The 19,785-nt window shown below is 42.5% G+C and overlaps 1 protein-coding gene across 1 annotated transcript in view; it reads left to right on the top strand.

The window, feature by feature from the left end:
* The first annotated feature begins 1,046 nt into the window (after nucleotides 1–1,046).
* The window catches only part of LOC118386594 (transmembrane protease serine 9-like), a 30,374-nt gene continuing 11,635 nt past the window's right edge, over nucleotides 1,047–19,785 (top strand). The window contains exons 1-7 of the mRNA XM_052524725.1: nucleotides 1,047–1,184; nucleotides 5,222–5,242; nucleotides 5,372–5,534; nucleotides 10,488–10,756; nucleotides 10,946–11,094; nucleotides 11,423–11,706; nucleotides 14,448–14,519. Coding sequence (XP_052380685.1) covers nucleotides 1,127–1,184; nucleotides 5,222–5,242; nucleotides 5,372–5,534; nucleotides 10,488–10,756; nucleotides 10,946–11,094; nucleotides 11,423–11,706; nucleotides 14,448–14,519 — 1,016 coding nt within the window. The 5' untranslated portion in view covers nucleotides 1,047–1,126. The remainder of the gene's footprint in view (nucleotides 1,185–5,221; nucleotides 5,243–5,371; nucleotides 5,535–10,487; nucleotides 10,757–10,945; nucleotides 11,095–11,422; nucleotides 11,707–14,447; nucleotides 14,520–19,785) is intronic.

Below are 19,785 nucleotides of genomic sequence, written 5' to 3'. Positions count from 1 at the left end.
GAAATGAGTCTCTCTGGGGATAAAGAGAAGGGGGTCATTGTCTTTAACATGAGATAGGGAGGCACTGCCTCTGAAATGAGTCTCTCTGGGGATAAAGAGAAGGGGGTCATTGTCTTTAACATGAGATAGAGGGGAGCACTGCCTGTAAAATGAGTCTCTCTGGGGATAAAGAGAAGGGGGGGCATTGTCTTTAACATGAGATAGGGGGGCACTGTCTCTAAAATGAGTCTCTCTGGGGATAAAGAGAAGGGGGGGCATTGCCTTTAACATGAGATAGGGGGGCACTGTCTCTAAAATGAGTCTCTCTGGGGATAAAGAGAAGGGGGGGCATTGCCTTTAACATGAGATAGAGGGGGGCACTGCCTCTAAAAGGAGTCTCTGGGGATAGAGAGGAGGGGGGCACTACCTCTAAAACAAGTCACTCTCGTTGACATGCAAAGTTATGAGGTAGGACAAGAGTGTGTGTGTGAGTGAGTGAGAGAAGCTGCATCCACACAGGTGTGGTTTTCTGAGTTAATTAAACTATTAACATCCCATCATGGTTAGGGTCCTGTACAAAAATGCCGGTTGCCCATTATTTTGGCTACAATGGATAGTAGAAGAAATCGCAGTGACTTTGAAAGGGTGGTCTCAAAGGGGCATAGGGGGTTTAAAGTGTGTGTGTACGTGTAGGTATGTATGTTTACTCTTTAACTGTAAGGATGATAGAATTACAAATACACAATGTTCATTTAATTGAGAATAATTGAAAATTATGAATGTTGAATGAGGAAAGGCAGGGGAGGACACAGAGAGGAAGAGAGAGAGAGAGTGTGAGAGAGAGAGAGAGAAAGAAAGAGCAAGAGAGAGAGAGAGAGAGAGGGCCAATGACGTGTCATGAGGCATGTGTCACACCCTGACTCAACAATACAAGCTATTACCTACCTATGTACATACCACAGGAGGCTGCTGAGGGTAGGACGGCTCATGATGTCAGAAATGGCGCTAATGGAATGGGTGGTGAGCCATTACCACAAGGCCATCCTCCTCATTTAAGGTGCCACCAACCTCCTGTGGTACATACCTCCTCCTCCAACCAATGGTATTATAAATACAGGACACACACAAAGCCGTAGCAGCTAATAGGATGGAGTCGGGGTGGGTCTTGTGTGCTGTTGTATTTTCATTGACCTGCATGGGAAAAGGTAATAGAGAATTATTATTATTATTATTATAGACTAGCAGTCCACTTTGAGTTACTTTAATACATTTAGAGAAAACTCAACAAGTTCACACTTTACCATGAAGTACTGTACTTTTCCAAGTAAATTATTTTACTGTTTGACTCGATTCCTATATAGACATTGGGTTATATTGGGTTCTTTCCCAAATGAATAAAGGAATGTTTAGACTGCATTAAAACGGTGAATATGTTTGATATCACTGGTTTTACAGTACATTACAGGACTATAATCTATTTTGGACTGTGTGTATATTTGCTTTGTAATGATTACTGCCTCATTTTGAGAGAGACCCCCCCCCCAAACAAAGTTGAGTATTTAGGAAGTTGGAGTTGGAGTTATCTATGCAAAGTAATTGAAATTATACGTCTTTTGAAATGATGTAGTCATTCTTATACTGAATCTTTCAGTCTAATGCAAGTCTTGCACATGACACCACTTTAATCGATAATTAATATGATAGCCAAAACATTCTCCACAGCACTGTCCCAAGTGACATTACTGTTTAACAAAAACAAAGTGGTTTCCACGCTGACTAAATCAAAGATTCTCACACAAACTACCGTTATATCTACTTCTTATTATCAAAAGACAACAATATATATATACTTTAAATTGAACCTTTATTAACTAGGCAAGTCAGTTAAGAACAAATTCTTATTTACAATGACGGCCTACACCGGCCAAACCCGGAAGAGCTGGGCCAATTGTGGTCCCAATCACAGCCGGTTGTGATACAGCCTGGATCAACAATAGACTAGTCTAACCAGACCACATTCCTATTGTTCACTGTTGAGTTTCACTCACTTGACCCAGTGATACTACTGTTTCGATGTTTATTCATCACATGCGCCGAATACAAAAGATGTAGACCTTTCAGTGAAATGCTTACTTACAAGCCCTTAACCAACAATGCAGTTTTAAGAAAATCCCTAAAAAAGTAAGAGATAAGAATAACAAATAATTGAAGAGCAGCAGTAAATAACAATAGCGGGGCTATATACAGGGGATACCGGTACAGAGTCAATGGGTCAATGTGCTTTTGGAACTGCTGTCGTGGTAATTGAGGTAATTATGTACATGTAGGTAGAGTTATTAAAGTGACTATACGTAGATAATAACAGAGAGTAGCAGCAGCGTGGGGGAGGGGGTAATGCAAATAGTCTGGGTAGCCATTTGATTAGCTGTTCAGGAGTCTCATAGCTTGGGGGTAGAAGCTGTTTAGAAGCCTCTTGGACCTAGACTTGGTGCTCCGGTACCGCTTGCCGTGTGTAGCAGAGAGAACAGTCTATGACTAGGGTGTCTGGAGTCTTTGACAATGTTTAGGGCCTTCCTCTGACACCGCCTGGTATAGAGGTCCTGGATGGCAGGAAGCTTGGCCCCGGTGATGTACTGGGCCGTACGCACTACCCTCTGTAGTGCCTTGAGGTCGGAGGCCATACAGATGTCATACTAGGCAGTGATGCAACCAGTCAGGATGCTCTCGATGGTGCAGCTGTAAAAGATTTTGAGGATCTGAGGACCCATGCCAAATCTATTCAGTCTCCTGAGGGGGAATAGGTTTTGTCGTGCCCTCTTCACGACTGTCTTGGTCTGCTTGGACCATGTTAGTTTGTTGGTGATGTGGACGCCAGGTTGGCGTCTTGGTGGACGCCAACCTGCTCCACTACAGCCCCGTCGATGAGAATGGGGGAATACTCGGTCCTCCTTTTCCTGTAGTCCACAATAATCTCCTTTGTCTTGAGAAAAAAGAATGAGGCTAAGAATATAACAATGGATGTTCCAAACATTATATTCTGGAAATGCCAGTTTGTTTGTGTATGGTCTTTCTGCCCTTAGAAGGACATCCACTGAGCAGCACTGAATGGTGTATAAACAAAAGGGTTGATATGACAAAAACCCTACCAGCATTGAGTTACCACAAGTTTCACCTAGAGAGCCAAGTAATTTCTTGCCTAGTGTGCTGTTTCTGTGACATATATATATGTAGTGTATGCACAGAGCCTTCGGAAAGTATTCAGACACGTTGAATTTTATTCTTAAATGGATTCAATACTTTTTTCCCCTCGAGCATACTACACACAATACACTATAATGACAAAGCGAAAACAGGTTTTTAGACATTCTTGATAATTTCTAAAAAAATAAAAAAACAGAAATACCTTATTTACATAAGTAAATACAGTTGAAGTCAGAAGTTTACATACACTTCGTTTGAAGTAATTAAAACTCGCTTTTCAACCACTCCACAAAATTCTTGTGAACAAACTATAATTTTGCCAAGTCGGTTAGGACATCTACTTTGTGCATGACACAAGTAATTTTTCCAGCAACTGTTTACAGACAGATTATTTCATTTATAATTCAGTGTATCACAATTCCAGTGGGTCAGAAGTTTACATACACAAAGTTGACTGTGCCTTTTAAACAGCTTGGAAAATTCCAAAAAATGATGTCATCGCTCTAGATGCTTCTGATAGGCTAATTGACACCATTTGAGTCAATTGGAGGTATACCTGTGGATGTATTTCAAGGCCTACCTTCAAACTCAGTGCCTCTGCTTGATATCATGAGAAAATCAAAAGAAATCAGCCAAGACCTCAGAAAAAAAATTGTAGACCTCCACAAGTCTGGTTCATCCTTAGGAGCAATTTCCAAACGCCTGAAGGTACCACATTCATCTGTACAAACAATAGTACGCAAGTATAAACACCGTGGGACCACGCAGCCGTCGTACCGCTCAGGAAGGAGATGCGTTCTGTCTCCTAGAGATTAATGAACTTTGGTGCAAAAAGTGTAAATCAATCCCAGAACAACAGCAAAGGACCTTGTGAAGATGCTGGAGGAAACCGGTACAAAAGTATATTTTTCAACAGTAAGTCCTATATCGACAACTTGAAAGGCCGCTAAGCAAGGAAGAAGCCACTGCTCCAAAACTGCCATAAAAAAGCCAGACTACTGTTTGCAACTGCACATGGGGACAAAGATCGTACATTTTGGAGAAATGTTCTCTAGTCTGATTAAACAAAAATAGAACTGTTTGGCCATAATGACCATCGTTATGTTTAGAGGGAAAGGGGGAGGCTTGCAAGCCGAAGAACATGATCCCAACTGTGAAGCACGGGGGTGGCAGCCTCATGATGTGGGCGTGCTTTGCTGCAGGCTGGACTGGTGCACTTCACAAAATAGATGGCATCATGAGTAGGAAAATGATGTGGATATATTGAAGCAACATCTCAAGACATCAGTCAGGAAGTTAAAGCTTGGTCACAAATGAGTCTTTGTGTGCCTTTCCAATTCACGTCCAATCAATTAAGTTTACAATGCGTGGACTCAAATCAAGTTATGAAAACATCTCAAGGATGATCAATGGAAACAGCATGCACCTGATCTCAATTTCGAGGCTCATAGCAAAGAGTCTGAATACTTATGTAAATAAGGTATTTCTGTTTTTCTATTTTTAATACTTCTGCAAAAATGTTTAAAAACCTGTTTCCACTTTGTCATAATGGGGTAATGTGTGTAGATTGATAAGGAAACTTTTTTATTGAATCCATATTAGAATAAAGCTGTAACGTAACAAAATGTGGAAAATGTCAGGGGGTCTGAAAACATTCCTAATACACTGGCTATCATTTTGTAGGGCTTCATTCTATTTTGATAGAGCCACAAACTGGAAGATTTCCTGCTACTTAAAGGGATAGTACAGCGATTTTACATATTTAGATACTTGTTTCCTCCCCCATTTAGCATATCTCTTTAAGCCAAAGGGATTCAAACTTTTTTCAGCATCCTTAGAATCGATACATTTAGATTTATTTACACATCAACAAAAAACTTTACATTCATAAATGTTCATGTCTTATCAAAATTAAGATAATCAATCAATACATTTACTCAATACATTTAATTTTTCAAATTATACTTACTATTTTTACTTTTTTTAAAAACGGGTAACTGTAAACCCCTTTAATAACACCAATCCACTCTCTCTCCACCAGGTGGCCATTCACAGGCAAATGGTAAGTTATTATTGCATGCAACTGCAGTGCTTCATATCAGCTAGGGTATCTTCCTCAATGCTCTTCTTATACTGTGAGGGATTTGTGTGTTCAATCATGAGCTGTCTATCCTCTGTTTGTCTTCTCCAGTGTGTGGCATTGCTTCTCTCAACACAAAGATTGTCGGGGGTCAGGCTGCAGCTGCAGGTAGCTGGCCATGGCAGGCCAGTCTGCACCGCTCCAACCGCCATTTTTGTGGAGGCTCCCTTATCAACAAAGAGTGGGTGCTGACTGCCGCTCACTGCTTCCCCAGGTAGAAAGACATAACCTTACCCGTCCCCCAACCCATATATTATGTCATGGTGATATTTTAATATCTATATGCTGTCTTTGTCTATGTACTGAATGATCTATTTTAATAATGTATTAATCACTTAATTCAGAGAACTAATTCAAAGTATAATGTCTTTGGGTATTTTTTTGCAATTAATGAAATGTAACATGATTAATGTACATGTAACTGCCAAAATACAGGACATGTCAAAATATAAAGTGTCTTAATAGGATGTTGAGCCACCAGAACAGCTTCAATGCACCTTGGCATAGATTCCACAAGTGTCTGGAACTCTTTTGAAGGGATGTGACACAATTCTTCAATGAGAAATTCTATCATTTGGAGTTTGTGGTGGAAAACTAATGTCCAACAAGTGTTCAATTGGGTTGATATCTGGTGGCACACACACACACACACACACCATTTAACCCCCTAAGATCCTCTGAGACTGCTCTTCAAAGTCACTTCTAACCACTTCTAAATAATGTGCAACTGGACGTATTTATATATGACTCTGAAGTTTACGGTATGCTTCCCAGTCAAAACAGATTGTGCATATATTATGACGATGTTTTAGTTAATTTTGGTGTTCGGCAGCATACAGGTTTATTCGGCTGTTCAAGCACACCATTTTATTTTTCTTGAGGCAAGCTGAGGTTTGGTAGCGGAAGTCTATGCCCCTTCGTCGGTGATTGGACAACAGTAGGCATTCTTCAATGAAGTGTGTGTTGTCATCCAATGACTAGTTTTTTTTTCTTACTCTGTTTATTAAGTTTTACACACACACATAGACAAGACAAAGCAATATAAATAATATACTCAACTAGAAAAAGAAAAAGAAAAAATAGCTTTAAAGATACCATACTTTAGACAAGTTAAACATACCAGGCAGAAGGCTACAGAGGTTAAAGGGCAATCTATAGTACAGGGACAGAGCAAACACCTCACCATTGTTCCTGTAAACAGTCAAGGGATAAGGGTGGAGAAATGCAACCACTCACAGAGAGTCATGGCCACAGACCGACCATCCACTGGACAGGTTTTTTTTTTACAATGCTTTAAAATTAAAATAAATAAAAAAGATTATTCATGTAGGCGTGAACAAAGTGTAAAAATAACTGGGAAAAACAAGCTCACACTTCATTCTCTGCCCGAGCAAGATGAACAAGGCATCTGCGGATCACAATCAATAAGCACATGGACCTTAATGCCCCCCCCCCAGCAAAAACACAGAGAGAGGCTCCTCCAACCCTTAAGTCACAGACTTATTTTAGTATTATTTGGAATGCCATCAGAGGATGGACTGTTTAAAGTAAGACCGGAATGGAGCCCACGCCTCATTAAACAGTTTGGTGTTCCCACGTGAATTTAATTAAAAATGTTCTAGTTTCAGAGAGCACAACACATCCCTCACCCAATATTTATAAGATGGGGGAGCTGCCATCTTCCAGATCTGTAGTATTAGCCATCTAGCTAAAAGAGTTGTATAAGCAACAGTGTCCGACTGGATTCTTGATAGGGGGGTACCCATGGGCAGTACTCCAAAAGGAGCTGTAAGGGGAGACGGATCTATAACAGTGTCATATATATCAGAGAAACATTTAAATATTAATTCCCAGAAACCTGACAGTTTATGACAGCCCCAAAACATATGCAACAGTGTGGCTGGTTCCACTTTACATCTGACACAGGTAGGATCAAAATCAGAGAATATTCTTCCAAGTTTGGCCCCCGACCAGTGGATACGGTGAACCACCTTGAATTGAATGAGGCTGTGTCTAGTGCTAAAAGAGGAAGAGTGCACCCTGTGCAGCACAGATTCCCAGGCGTCTTCCCCAAGTCCTCCCCCAAATCCTTTTCCCATCGAGTCTTTAAAGGCACCAAAGAAGGGTTCTGTAAATCATGAATGATTGCATATACATCTGAAATTGTTCAGCACCAAGATGCTCTCTATAGCTGTATTCGCAGGCCTATTGGGAAATCCAGGTGTGTTAGCCCTGACAAAGTTTCTAGTCTGGAGATAGCGGAAAAAGTGGGATTGGGGGAGATTGAACTTTTCCTGCAGCTGAGAAAAAGAGGCAAATGTATCATCAAAGAATAATTGGGCTAGCGAGGAGAGGCCTAGTGATTGCCAAATGCCAAAAGCCCCATCATTCAAAGATGGAGGAAATAAAATGTTCTGATTGATTGGGTCTGATAGAGAAAAGCCTTGGAGGTTAAAGGCTAAACGGAACTGATTCCAAATTTTAAGAGACTGCTTTACAATTGGGTTGACACACCTTTTGCCTAGGGACACTGGGAGAGACGAGCACAGCACAGAGGAAAGTGCTGCAGGTTTACACGATTCAGACTCCATCTGGACCCAGAGTGGTCTAGGGCCAGCAGGATCAGTCTGCAGTCATTACAGAACAGCTCTGAAATTTGCAGCCCAGTAGTATGAAAATTTGGTAGAGCTAAACCCCCCAATGACCAAGGCTTCTGTAAATGTTTTCTACCAATCCGTGGTACCTTGCCATCCCAAATAAAATGCATGAATGTTTGATCCAGTGAAATAAAAAAAGATTTTGGAATAAAAATGGGTAAACATTGCAATAAATATAAAAATTTGGGCAACACATTCACATTCACATTCATAATGACATTAATCCTTCCGATAAGAGAAAGGGGTAGCGAATCTGTCTGCTAGAGCAACAAAGTTTTCCTGAAACAAATTAGAATATTTCCTTGTCACTTTTACTCCCAAGTAAGTGAATTGATCCCGGACAATCCTAAACTGAGAACTTGTAAAAGAGCACTTTAAAGCAGCCTTGTTTACCGGAAAAAGCTCACTCTTGCCTAGATTCAGCTTGTACCCTGAGATTGATCCAAACTTTTTAAGAACAGATAGGGCACATGGCAATGAGGTATCGGAGATGGAGATAAACAAAAGGAGGTCGTCAGCATATAGCGAGACTTTCTGCTCCCAGCCCGCCCTGATTATGCCTTGAATGGCATCATTAGAGCGTAGTGCAATGGCGAGAGGCTCGATTTCCAAAGCAAACAACAAGGGGGAGTGGGAGTCTGGATCCGCGGTGCAAGGGAAAATAGTCAGAGGACAAGTTATTAGTCCATACCGAAGCCATGGGGGAAAAATAAAGAATCTTTATCCATGCAATGAATTTGGGGCCAAAGCCAAATCTATAAAGGGCAGCTGTTAGGTAATCCCACTCAATGCGGTCAAACGCTTTTTCGGCATCAAGTGAGACCACCACCTCCGGGTCCTCCGACGCTGGGGAGTACAGTATATTCATAAGGCGCCTAATATTGAAAAATAAATGCCTATTTCTCACAAAGCCAGTCTGGTCAGAGTGTATTACTTGGTGCAGCAAGCCTTCCATACGGATGGCTAAAAGCTTAGCTAGGATTTTGTAATCACAGTTTAAAAGCGAGATTGGGCGATAGGATCCACATTCCAGGGGGTCTTTGTTTTTCTTTAGTAGTAATGAAATTGAAGCCTGATAAAGACTAGCAGACCAGAAAATGTCCTGTAAAATTCGGTTGGAAAACCGTCAGGACCCGGTGATTTACCACTTTTCATTGCGGACACTGCTGTTGCAATCTCCTCAAGCGTAAATTATTCTTCTAGATAGTCATGGGAGTCTGTATCAATTGAAGGCATATTCAAGCCATTAAAGAAGGAGTCAATTAGCAAGGGGTCTTGAGGGGATTCAGAGGTGTATAGCGCAGAGTAAAATTGTTTAAATTGATCATTGATCTCTTTATGTATAACTGTGGTTGCACCAGACGGGGTCCTTATTTGTGGGATTAAACGTGAGGCCTCAGATTTACGGATCTGATGCGCAAGGAGTTTACTGGCCTTGTCGCCTTGTTCATAGACTTTGTATCGAGCTCGCAAGAGTAACTGTTCAGCTTGCCTGGTAGAAAGCTCATCAAATTCAGATTGGAGTAGTTGGCGCTCTTTATGCAGATCAGAGGAAGGATCCGTAGCATACTTCTCATCCAATGTGGCTATGGACTCGCTCAGGTCCCGATGTCGCTGAGAGCGAACTCTGTTTTGGTTGGCTGTATAAGAAATCATTTGGCCACGTAGGTATGCTTTGAGAGACTCCCATATGGTAGAGCAGGACATACCTGGTGTTGAATTAGTTTCTAGGAATAAGGTGATTTCAGAAGTGATGAAATTGACAAACTCCTTATCTGAGAGTAAAATGGAGTTGAGACGCCATTGATAACAAACTCTCGTTCAAGCACGCAATGACTAGTTTTCATTCACATTTTTTCCTTTGAGAATTACTGCACTAAACATCTTAGTTTGATGTAAAAATGCGCGACTGAGACCTCCTCGGCCAAAAACACCAAATTAATTACAGGTTTCTTGATTTATCTTAGATTATTTATCTTGATTCTGACTATTTTGTTACGTTAAGTGTTAATGTATGTAACAGCATTTAAAAAACACAGACCATCACAGAATGTGCGTTTTAAACCATTTCACCTGCGTTTATATTGAACGTCATCTGCATTTACAAAATGCAGCAAGATTATCTTTTCTGCTTTTTATATTTCATTTTCTGCTTGAAAAAAAAACAGAATCCTGCGTTAATGGTGATGGGATGTTAATTGCTTAATTGACTCAGGAACCAAACCTGTGTGGAAGCACCTGCATTCAATTGACTTTGTAGCCCTCATTTATTCAAGTGTTTCCTTTATTTCAGCTACCTGTATGTGCTTGCTAGTTTGTACTGTACTTGTTTTAAAGCACAGTATTAATGGATGTCAAATAAGTTGTAGGAGTGGTAATGACTCCAGTGAGGTGACATTGTCTCTCTAAAATACATCCCTGAATTGTGTAAACGGCATCAGCAAGCACACTAAGTCTAATAATCACATTAGTGACTAACATTAGTTAGTCTCAACTCTCTTCATTCTCAGCACCAGCACGTCCGGCCTGCTTGTCTACCTGGGCCGGCAGAATCAGCAAAGCATCAACTCCAACGAGGTATCCCAAACGGTCTCTCAGATCATCTGCAACCCGAACTACAACAGTGCAACCAGCGACAATGACATATGTTTGCTGAAGCTCTCATCACCTGTCACCTTCACTGACTACATCCAGCCGGTCTGCCTGGCAGCAGTGGACAGCACCTACTACACTGGCACTAATAGCTGGGTCACCGGATGGGGCAATATCAATAGTGATGGTGAGATCTGATGGTCCCGATGCTGACTTTGCATTGACAAGCCATACATACCCTTTATATACCTGCACATATATCCACTTTTTTTGCAAGTAAATGTTGTTCCAATACAGTTGCAGCAGAAAAGAAAGGATCAGAAATGTATACAACAGAATATCAGCAAAAGTTGATTTCATGGTCTCTCCTCCTCAGTGCCCCTTCCCTCACCCGGGACCCTACAGGAGGTGACTGTGCCAGTAGTGGGGAACAGGAAGTGTAGCTGTCTCTATGCTGGATTTAGTTCAATCACAAACAACATGATCTGTGCTGGTCTACTGAGTGGAGGAAAAGATTCCTGTCAGGTGAGGGATGCATGGCTGTGTTTCATTCCAAATAGTTGCAGAGCCAAAGCTACAGTTTAGCTGCAGTTTGCAGAGCTATTATTCAATGACAAAGAGATGATAAATCAAACTTCTAATGGTAATTTCATTGTTCATTGACCCTGATGATTAACCTGGTGAAATCTTTAAATTTCACCTGTGGCTCAGTTGGTAGATCATGGCACTTGCAACACCAGGGTTGTGGGTTTGAATCCCACAGGGGACCAGTACGAATAAAGTATGCACTCACTACTGTAAGTCAATCTGGATATGATCATCTGCTAAATTACTAAAATGTATCCATCTACAGGGAGACTCCGGGGGGCCAATGGTGAGCAAACAGGGTCTGGTCTGGATCCAGTCTGGGGTTGTGAGTTTTGGAAAAGGCTGTGCCGTAGCAAATTTCCCAGGAGTGTACACCAGAGTGTCCCAGTACCAGACCTGGATCAACAGCCAGATCAGCACTGACATGCCAGGCTTCGTCACCTTCTCCTCCAGTGGGACTGACTCTGATCTCAATGTCACCTGTAATGCACTGTCCAGTGGGGCCTCACTCTTCTCCCTCTCTCCTTTTCTTGTCTTTCTCTATCTATTCCAATAGAGGACACACTAAAAGTGGATGCTTAACATTACTCACTGTATGTGATAAGTACTGGAATAGTATGTTTATACACTGAACCGAAAGTGATGGTTTTATTTTAATATGAATCTACTAATACTTGTTGATTGTGATTGTTAATGGAATTTATGTGTTTACATGAATTATTAGAATATTCCACCCTGAAACCATATAATTGTATGAAATTGATTAGGATCATAAAATTATTATTAATGATGTGTGTAGTTTTAGTCAGAATTAGGGTAAAACAATATCTTTGTACAAAATGTCTTTATAGTATCTTAAACACAGACTGTCTGAGCAAAATTCTGTGCCGACCTTGGCTAGGGGCCAGAGAGCTTTGGGAGAGGGCAGGGAGTACTTCTTATGACATCAGTAATCTTGGGGGAGGACAGGGTAGGGAGACGGTATGTGCGTAGGATACCTTCTGTTTGTGTGCAAAAGTATGTGCGTAAGGAGCTAGTATAAAATTAATTGTTTTGTACAACTGTTACGCACGCCTCTATGAAGAGGGAACGCAACACCCTGCTACAACTCAACTCAACGATGAAAGGGGAGCTACTACCGTCGAGAAATTCTTACAGACTGTACGATAGTACCCTACCATCCCCAGGAATCTGAACAACTGGCGGCGGGTCGTGGGAGCAGGAAAAGCAACAATTGCTTCCACTTTGCCAGATACTGGGCGCACTTGACCTCGTCCCACTTGTTTCCCCAAGTAAGTCACAGTTGCCTTCCCAAACTCACACTTGGCCAAATTGAGGGTTAAAGAAGCATTCTCCAACCACTGAAACACACTTTTCAAAGTGGAGAGATGATGAGACCAAGTAGACGAATGTATCACCACATCGTCTAGGTAAGCAGTACAATTTGGCACATCTGCAAACATAATGTTAACTAGACGCTGAAAAGCAGGTGCATTACACATGCCATAGGGCATCACCGTGTATTGTACAAAGTTATCAGGTGTAACAATAGCTGAGATGTCAGAGGCACCTGCCAATAACCTTTTAGCAAATCTAACTTACTAACTTAACCTCTTGAACCTATGGGGGCGCTGTGTCATTATTGGATAAAAAGACGTGCCCGTTTTAAGCGCAATATTTTGTCACGAAAAGATGCTCGACTATGCATGGAATTGACAGCCTTGGAAAGACTCTGACGTCTCCAAAACTGCAAAGATATTATCTGTGAGTGCCCCAGAACTAATGCAATAGGCGAAACCAAGATGAAGTTTCATACAGGAAATGCCCCAGATTCTGAAGGCGCTGTGTTCCAATGTCTCCTTATATGGCTGTGAATGCTCCAGGAATGAGCCCACGCTTTCTGTCTATTCCCCGAGGTGTCTGCAGCATTGTGACGTGTTTGTAGGCATATCATTGAAAGATTGACCATAAGAGACTACATTTACCTGGTGTCCCGCCCGGTGTCCTGTGTGCGTAATCTGTAGGTCCATGCGCGTTCCATTTCTTCAGAAGAGAAAGTAAAAATCCATCGTGGCAGTTATTGTCGATAGATATGTGAAAAACACCTTGAGGATTGATTATAAACATCGGTTTGCCATGTTTCTGTCGATATTATGGAGTTAATTTTGAAAAAAGTTAGTGTTTTAATGACTTATTATTTTTATTTTTTCCTTACCCAAACGTGATGAACAAAACGGAGCGATTAGTCGACACAAATAATATGTTTTGTAAAAACTGAGCATTTGCTATCTAACAGAGTCTCCTCATTGAAAACATCTGAAGTTCTTCAAAGGTAAATTATTTTATTTGAATGCTTTTATGGTTTTTGTGGAAAATGTTGCATGCTGAATGCTAACGCTAAATGGTACGTTAGCCATCAATACTGTTACACAAATGCTTGTTTTGCAATGGTTGAGAAGCATATTTTGAAAATCTGAGATGATAGTGTTGTTAACAAAAGGCTAAGCTTGAGAGCAAATAGATTAATTTCATTTCATTTGCGATTTTCATGAATAGTTAACATTGCGTTATGGTAATGAGCTTGAGGCTGTAGTCACGATACCGGATCCGGGATGGCTCGACGCAAGAAGTTAAGCAGCAGAGCCAATTCTATCAATGCGGCAGGGTAGCCTAGTGGTTAGAGCGTTGGACTAGTGAACGAAAGGTTGCAAGTTCATATCCCCGAGCTGACAAGGTACAAATCTGTCGTTCTGCCCCTGAACAGGCAGGTAACCCACTGTTCCTAGGCCGTCATTGAAAATAATAATTTGTTCTTAACTGACTTGCCTAGTTAATTAAGTTAAAATGCAGTCATCTAAGTGAGGTAGAGGAAAAGAATCAGACTTTGTAACTGCATTTACACGACGATAGTCCGTGCATAAGCGAGACGTACCGTTAGGCTTAGGAACAAGAATACACAGAGAACTCCAGGAGCTGTTACTGGGTTTTGCCATGTCATTCTGTAATAAATAAGCTACCTCCCTTTTCTTTGAATTAACCCGGTACGGATGCTGACGTATAGGAACAGCGTTCCCCACATCCACATCATGTTCCAAGATGGACGTGCGACTTGGAACGTCCTGAAACACACTGAGAAAACTGTTTATCAATAGGATAAGATTCTTAGTTTGATCGTTATCCAAATGTTCCATTTGAGAGGGTAACTTCTACAGCATCTCCGAATTACATAGGTGTTCACACTGCTGTAATGTATGGTGTAACTCCAACCCGTCCTCCTTATCCTCCTCTAGGTCCCAGCCAGGCTTCAGCACCACCGCAGCCACACTGGAGACGGCGGGCTGGACCGGCTTTCCTGAGGAACTGTTGGGAGAATCACACACATAATATGTTTTCAGCATGTTAACATGACACATGGAAAAAACGCTTCTGATCTGGTGTCTTTATTATACAATTGCTGTCACTGAGTTTCTTTTCCACCAGATATGGTCCAGAAAAACGTTCCGACAGAGATGAGCCAGGGATTGGCAACAAAACTAAAACTTGATCCTCTGGTGCAAATGAACGGCCAACAGCCTTTTTGTCATAATGCAACATGCGTTTTTGAGACGAGGAGAGAGACTTTTGGGCTAACGCACATGCGGCGTGCAGTCTCTCCCGCATCTTACGGACATAATCCAACACATTTTTAGGGCGCTACTGGGTGTAGGAGATAAGATATGCGCTTCAAAACTTTCAGCGGACCCCGTGGGGTGTGTCCAAACACAAGGTCAGCAGGGCTGAACCCTAAGGACTCTTGTCATTTCCCTAATCGCAAATAGGACAAATGGCACACCCTCATCCCAATTGGTACTGGTATCCATGCAATACTTGCGTAGCATTGCCTTCAGCGTCTGATGCCAGCATTCGAGAGCCCCTTGACTCTCTGGATGATACGGACTGGAGACCTGATGGGAAATACAAAGCGTATTTAACACATTTGAAAACAGTTTGGACATAAAGTTGGATCCCTGATCAGTTTGGATTACTTTAGGGAGTCCAAATGTAGAGAAGAACTTCACTAGTGCCTTCACCACAGTCTTAGCCATTATCGTATGGAGAGGAATAGCCTCTGGGTATCGAGTAGCACTGCACATTTTTGTTAGTAGGAACTGGTTACCTGACCTGGTTTTCGGCAATGTACCTACACAATCAATTATCACTCTTTCAAACGTTTCCCCCACCACAGGAATCGGGCAGAGCGGTGCTCAAGGAACTTTTTGATTCGCTTTCCCAGTGAGTTGACATACGTGACATGTTTTACAAAATTGGACCACGTCCGACTTCAGACCTGGCCAGAAAAAATGACAAAGGACTCGGTTATAAGTCTTTATGATCCCCAACTGTCCGGACCAAGCCTGGTCATGGGCGAGTGACAGCACCTGCTGTCGGAACAGTGTAGGAACAACCACTTGATACACTTCACTCCAGTCACTAACGGTGTCATGAGCTACCCATTTACGCATCAAATCCCCTGCTTCCATAAAGTAGGCAGTCTCTCTGGTTTTAGCTTCCTCAGTGGAAACTTGCATTGCCTCCCCCCCTCCCCTCCTACGCTGCTGCTACGCTCTGTTACTAAATCTACCTGCATCTACATAATTACCTCAATTACCTTGACTCCGGTGCCCCCACATATTGACTCTGTACCGGTACCCCCTGTAGATAGCCCCGCTATTGTTATTTACTGCTGCTCTTTAATTATTTGTTTTTCTTATCTCTTACTTTTAAAAAATGTTATATTTTCTTGAAACTGCGATTTTGGTTAAGGGCTTGTAAAATTAAGCATTTCACCTGTTCTAATGGGGCATGTGACAAATACAATTTGAGTTGATTTGATTAGCTAGTTCAGCGATTTTACACATTTTAACATTTGTTTCCTCCCTCCTTTAGCATGTATTAATAACATCAGTCCACTTTCTCTCCCCCAGGATGCATTTGCAGGGAGCTGGCCATGGCAGGCCAGTCTGCACAGACATAGCAGCCATTTTTGTGGAGGCTCCTTTATCAACAAATAGTGGGTCCTGACTGCTGATTATTCCTTCTTCTTCCTTCTTAAGCCTGTTCCGTTTGTACCAAAACAGTTGGAGCAGACCACAAAAGATCCAAAATTTACAATAAGTGTGTTTTAATTCAGTGTGACTATGAATCTACTGGTAAATATGTTCTTGTGATGTAAATAATTAAGGTGGCAAGCAAATGTAATTTTGTATTGCTACATTTGGTTGTTCATCAGAACTCAGTTCATATGACTGTTAAATGCTTTTCTATTTAGTCATCACACTTGATGATTAAATGGAAACATATTGTTTGTATATTGCGGGACTAAGCACACACCCCTGAGGGGCCCCCGTGTTGAGGGTCATTGTGGTGGTGTTGTAGCCTACCCTTATTACCTGGGGCAGCCTGTCAGGGAGTCCATGATTCAGTTGCAAAGGGAGGTGTTCAGTCCCAGGGTCCCGAGCTTGAAAGGTATTATCGTGTTGAACGCTGAGCTTAGTCAATGAACAGCATTCTCCCATACAGTAGGTATTCCTCTTGTCCAGGTGGCAGAGAGCTGTGTTAAGTGCAATTAAGATTGTATCATTTGTGGATCTGTTGGGCGGCATCCGAATTGGAGTGTGTCTGGGATGACGTTGTTGATGTGTGCCATGACCAGCCTTTCAAAACACTTCATGATTACAGATGTGAGTGCTACAGGACGATAGTCATTTAGGCAGGTTACCTTGCAGTTCTTGGGAACAGGGACAATGGAGGTCAGCTTGAAACATGTAGGTGTACCCAGTAAAACAGCTGTTAAGCTGAAGATTGAAATAGGTTCAATTTCTACCTCCATCTTAACATCCTATGATGTGTTAGACCTGGGATATCGTTCAAATAATGGAAGCCTGCTTTCCTTCCTCCCTATTCACAGATTTCAAAAGGTTGGATTTGGTAAAAAACAAAATGGGGAAGGCCTTGCCTGTACAAATCCAATCATCCACAGATCAGTGTTTATCTAAAAAAAAAGGAAGAAAGAAAACCAGGGTGGAAGCAAGCATGGAAAGAAGGTTGTACTTAAAAAGTATTCTAAGGACCTCTGTTTTGAATTTATAAGTCTGCTGGATTAGGTTGGTCCAGGTCTCTTGTGGTCTGCCCCCGAGGAGGGAGGCACTGCCTCTAAAATTAGTCTTTCTGGGGATAAAGAGAAGGGGGGCATTGTCTTTAACATGAGATAGGGGGGCACTGCCTCTAAAATGAGTGACTTTGAAAGGGTGGTCTCAAAGGGTCATAGGGGGTTTAAAGTGTGTGGGTACGTGTAGGTATGTATGTTTACTCTTTAACTGTAAGGATGATAGAATTACAAATACACAATTTAATTTAATTGCAAGGCAGCGGAGGACAGAGAGGAAGAGAGAGAGAGAGAGAGAGTTTTAGAGTTTTAAATCATCTTTATTGGGTCTGGGGGCCCAACACACAATAAATACTTATACAAAACCACACACATCAATTAAAAACACAACTCCAATTCCTCCTCCACAGTAACTAAACACAACAGCCTCTGAATACCCCAAATACTAAAAAACAGATCAATGTTGTTGACAAGTTTATAATAGGCAAACTCAACCCTTAGTCTCGCTACCAACATTCCCTCCAGCATTCCCACCACATCCACAGACCCCTGTCCCCGAATACTGTTCTTTCGGGTCTTCCATATCGCTCATTTTGCTGCCCCTAAACACAAAATTAAGCAACACAACTACTCCCTTTTGACTGAACCTGTTCTTTGGCCCAAATATGTACAGTTGGGAAGAGAAAACCTCTCCCAATATTGAGAACCAATCAGTGATCAGTTCAATCATCCCGACCAACCTGGGACACAGTAAAAATAGATGTGCCAGAGTTTCAGACTCGGCACAGAATGGACACCCCTCCCCAACAGTAGGGTCCAGGTGTACCAGATGCATGTTGGTGGCTATAGCTCCATGTATTATCCTCCATTGGAGGTCAGCTGTCCTCTTATCAATAGGCAGTTTGTATAATGATCGACAACAGCCTTTTGGAGAGGCAACTGGACCAAGCACACCCGGCCACCTCGTCGATTTTACCCCTTCCAGGGAAGAGGCATGGGACACCTTTATACATATTCTGTACATGGCCTTCTTTCCCACCTCCTTGAACTCCCCCAGCTCCAGGGTATCGAAGGAAAGCAGCATCCCCACATCCTCCTCGAATGCCCCCATCGCAGCACTAACAATCAGTGCAGGGAACACATAATCCAGACCCTCCTTCCACCGATCAGAATTGGAAGTGTCAGTCACATACTGCAGATGAAGCCCTGGCAAGGAATCGCAGACCTCATCGACGACCTTCCTCAGTAGGCGAGATGATCGGATCCCCGCTCTTTCTCCCAGCTCCTCAAACGATCTGCTCCTGCTCCGCATCAGATGACCCAGCTTGGTACACCCCACGCCTAACAGGCATGAACGTAGGCTGGCTGAACCCAGAGCACGGGACTGGATGGCAGTGTTGTGAAAAAGAGGCTCTTCAAAAAGCCACATCCCTGGTGGTGTGCTGGCCTTATGGGATTTGACAAGGACTCTCCAAGCCTGCATAACAGACTCATAAAATGGAGTCAGGCTAGGCAAATCACCACCCTCCAGCTTTAAGAGGAAAAGGTGCTTGTCTAAGCCCAAACAGCCCCCTCTCCTCATCAATATTTAGGCTGTTTCGACCCAGCTAGAACCATCTCTGTACAACAATCTCTGGGCTGCTTGGAGCCGGAAAGCCATGATTCTAGAGGAAATGTACACCAGGCCTTGCCCACCCTTGTGCAGTGGCAGGTACAGGGCTGCAGCTTTAATCCAGTGTTGTCCAGACCAGAAGAAATTGACACGGGTCCTCTGGATCTCTTGTATCAGACCCTTTGGTGGCTGCAAAATCATTAGTCTGTGCCACAGGGTAGAGGCAGCAAGATTATTAGCTACCAGGACCCTTCCCCTATAAGACAGCTGGGGCAGCACCCATTTCCACCTTGACAGTGGCACACACTTTCTCTGCTACACCCTCCCAGTTCTTTTTCTGAAAGACATCAGAGCCTAGAAAACCCCCCAAAGTCTTCATCCCATCTTTGCCCCACTGAAGCCCCCCTGGTAACCGTGGAGCGGACCCCGTTTGAAGCCGACCTGCCCACAGCGTTTCACTCTTTCCCCAATTGACTCTAGCTGAGGAGGCCCCCCATACACCTTTAAAACGTTTTAGAGAACCTTAACATCCTCACCCCCTGTAATAAAAACTATCACGTCATCTGCATACGCAGACAGTGCTATCGTGGGATCCTTCATTACACCTGGCACAGAGAAACCAGTAAGCTTCGCTCTTAAAAAACAAAGCATTGGTTCAATCGCTAGACTATATAATTGCCCTGAAATTGGGCATCCCTGCCTGATGCCCCTTTGGACAGGGATGGGGCAACTCAAACCACCCCCACCTTCACCATACACGAGGCCCCAGCATACAGTAAATTCATCCAAGACAAAAAACGTCCCCAAACCCAAAGGCTTTCATTGTTTTGAACAAGTACTGGTGGTCCACACAAAAGCCTTCTCCTGATCC

This window comes from Oncorhynchus keta, chromosome 8 (assembly GCF_023373465.1).
Source record: "Oncorhynchus keta strain PuntledgeMale-10-30-2019 chromosome 8, Oket_V2, whole genome shotgun sequence".
Lineage (NCBI taxonomy): Eukaryota > Metazoa > Chordata > Actinopteri > Salmoniformes > Salmonidae > Oncorhynchus > Oncorhynchus keta.
This window is presented reverse-complemented; position numbering and strand designations above follow the sequence as displayed.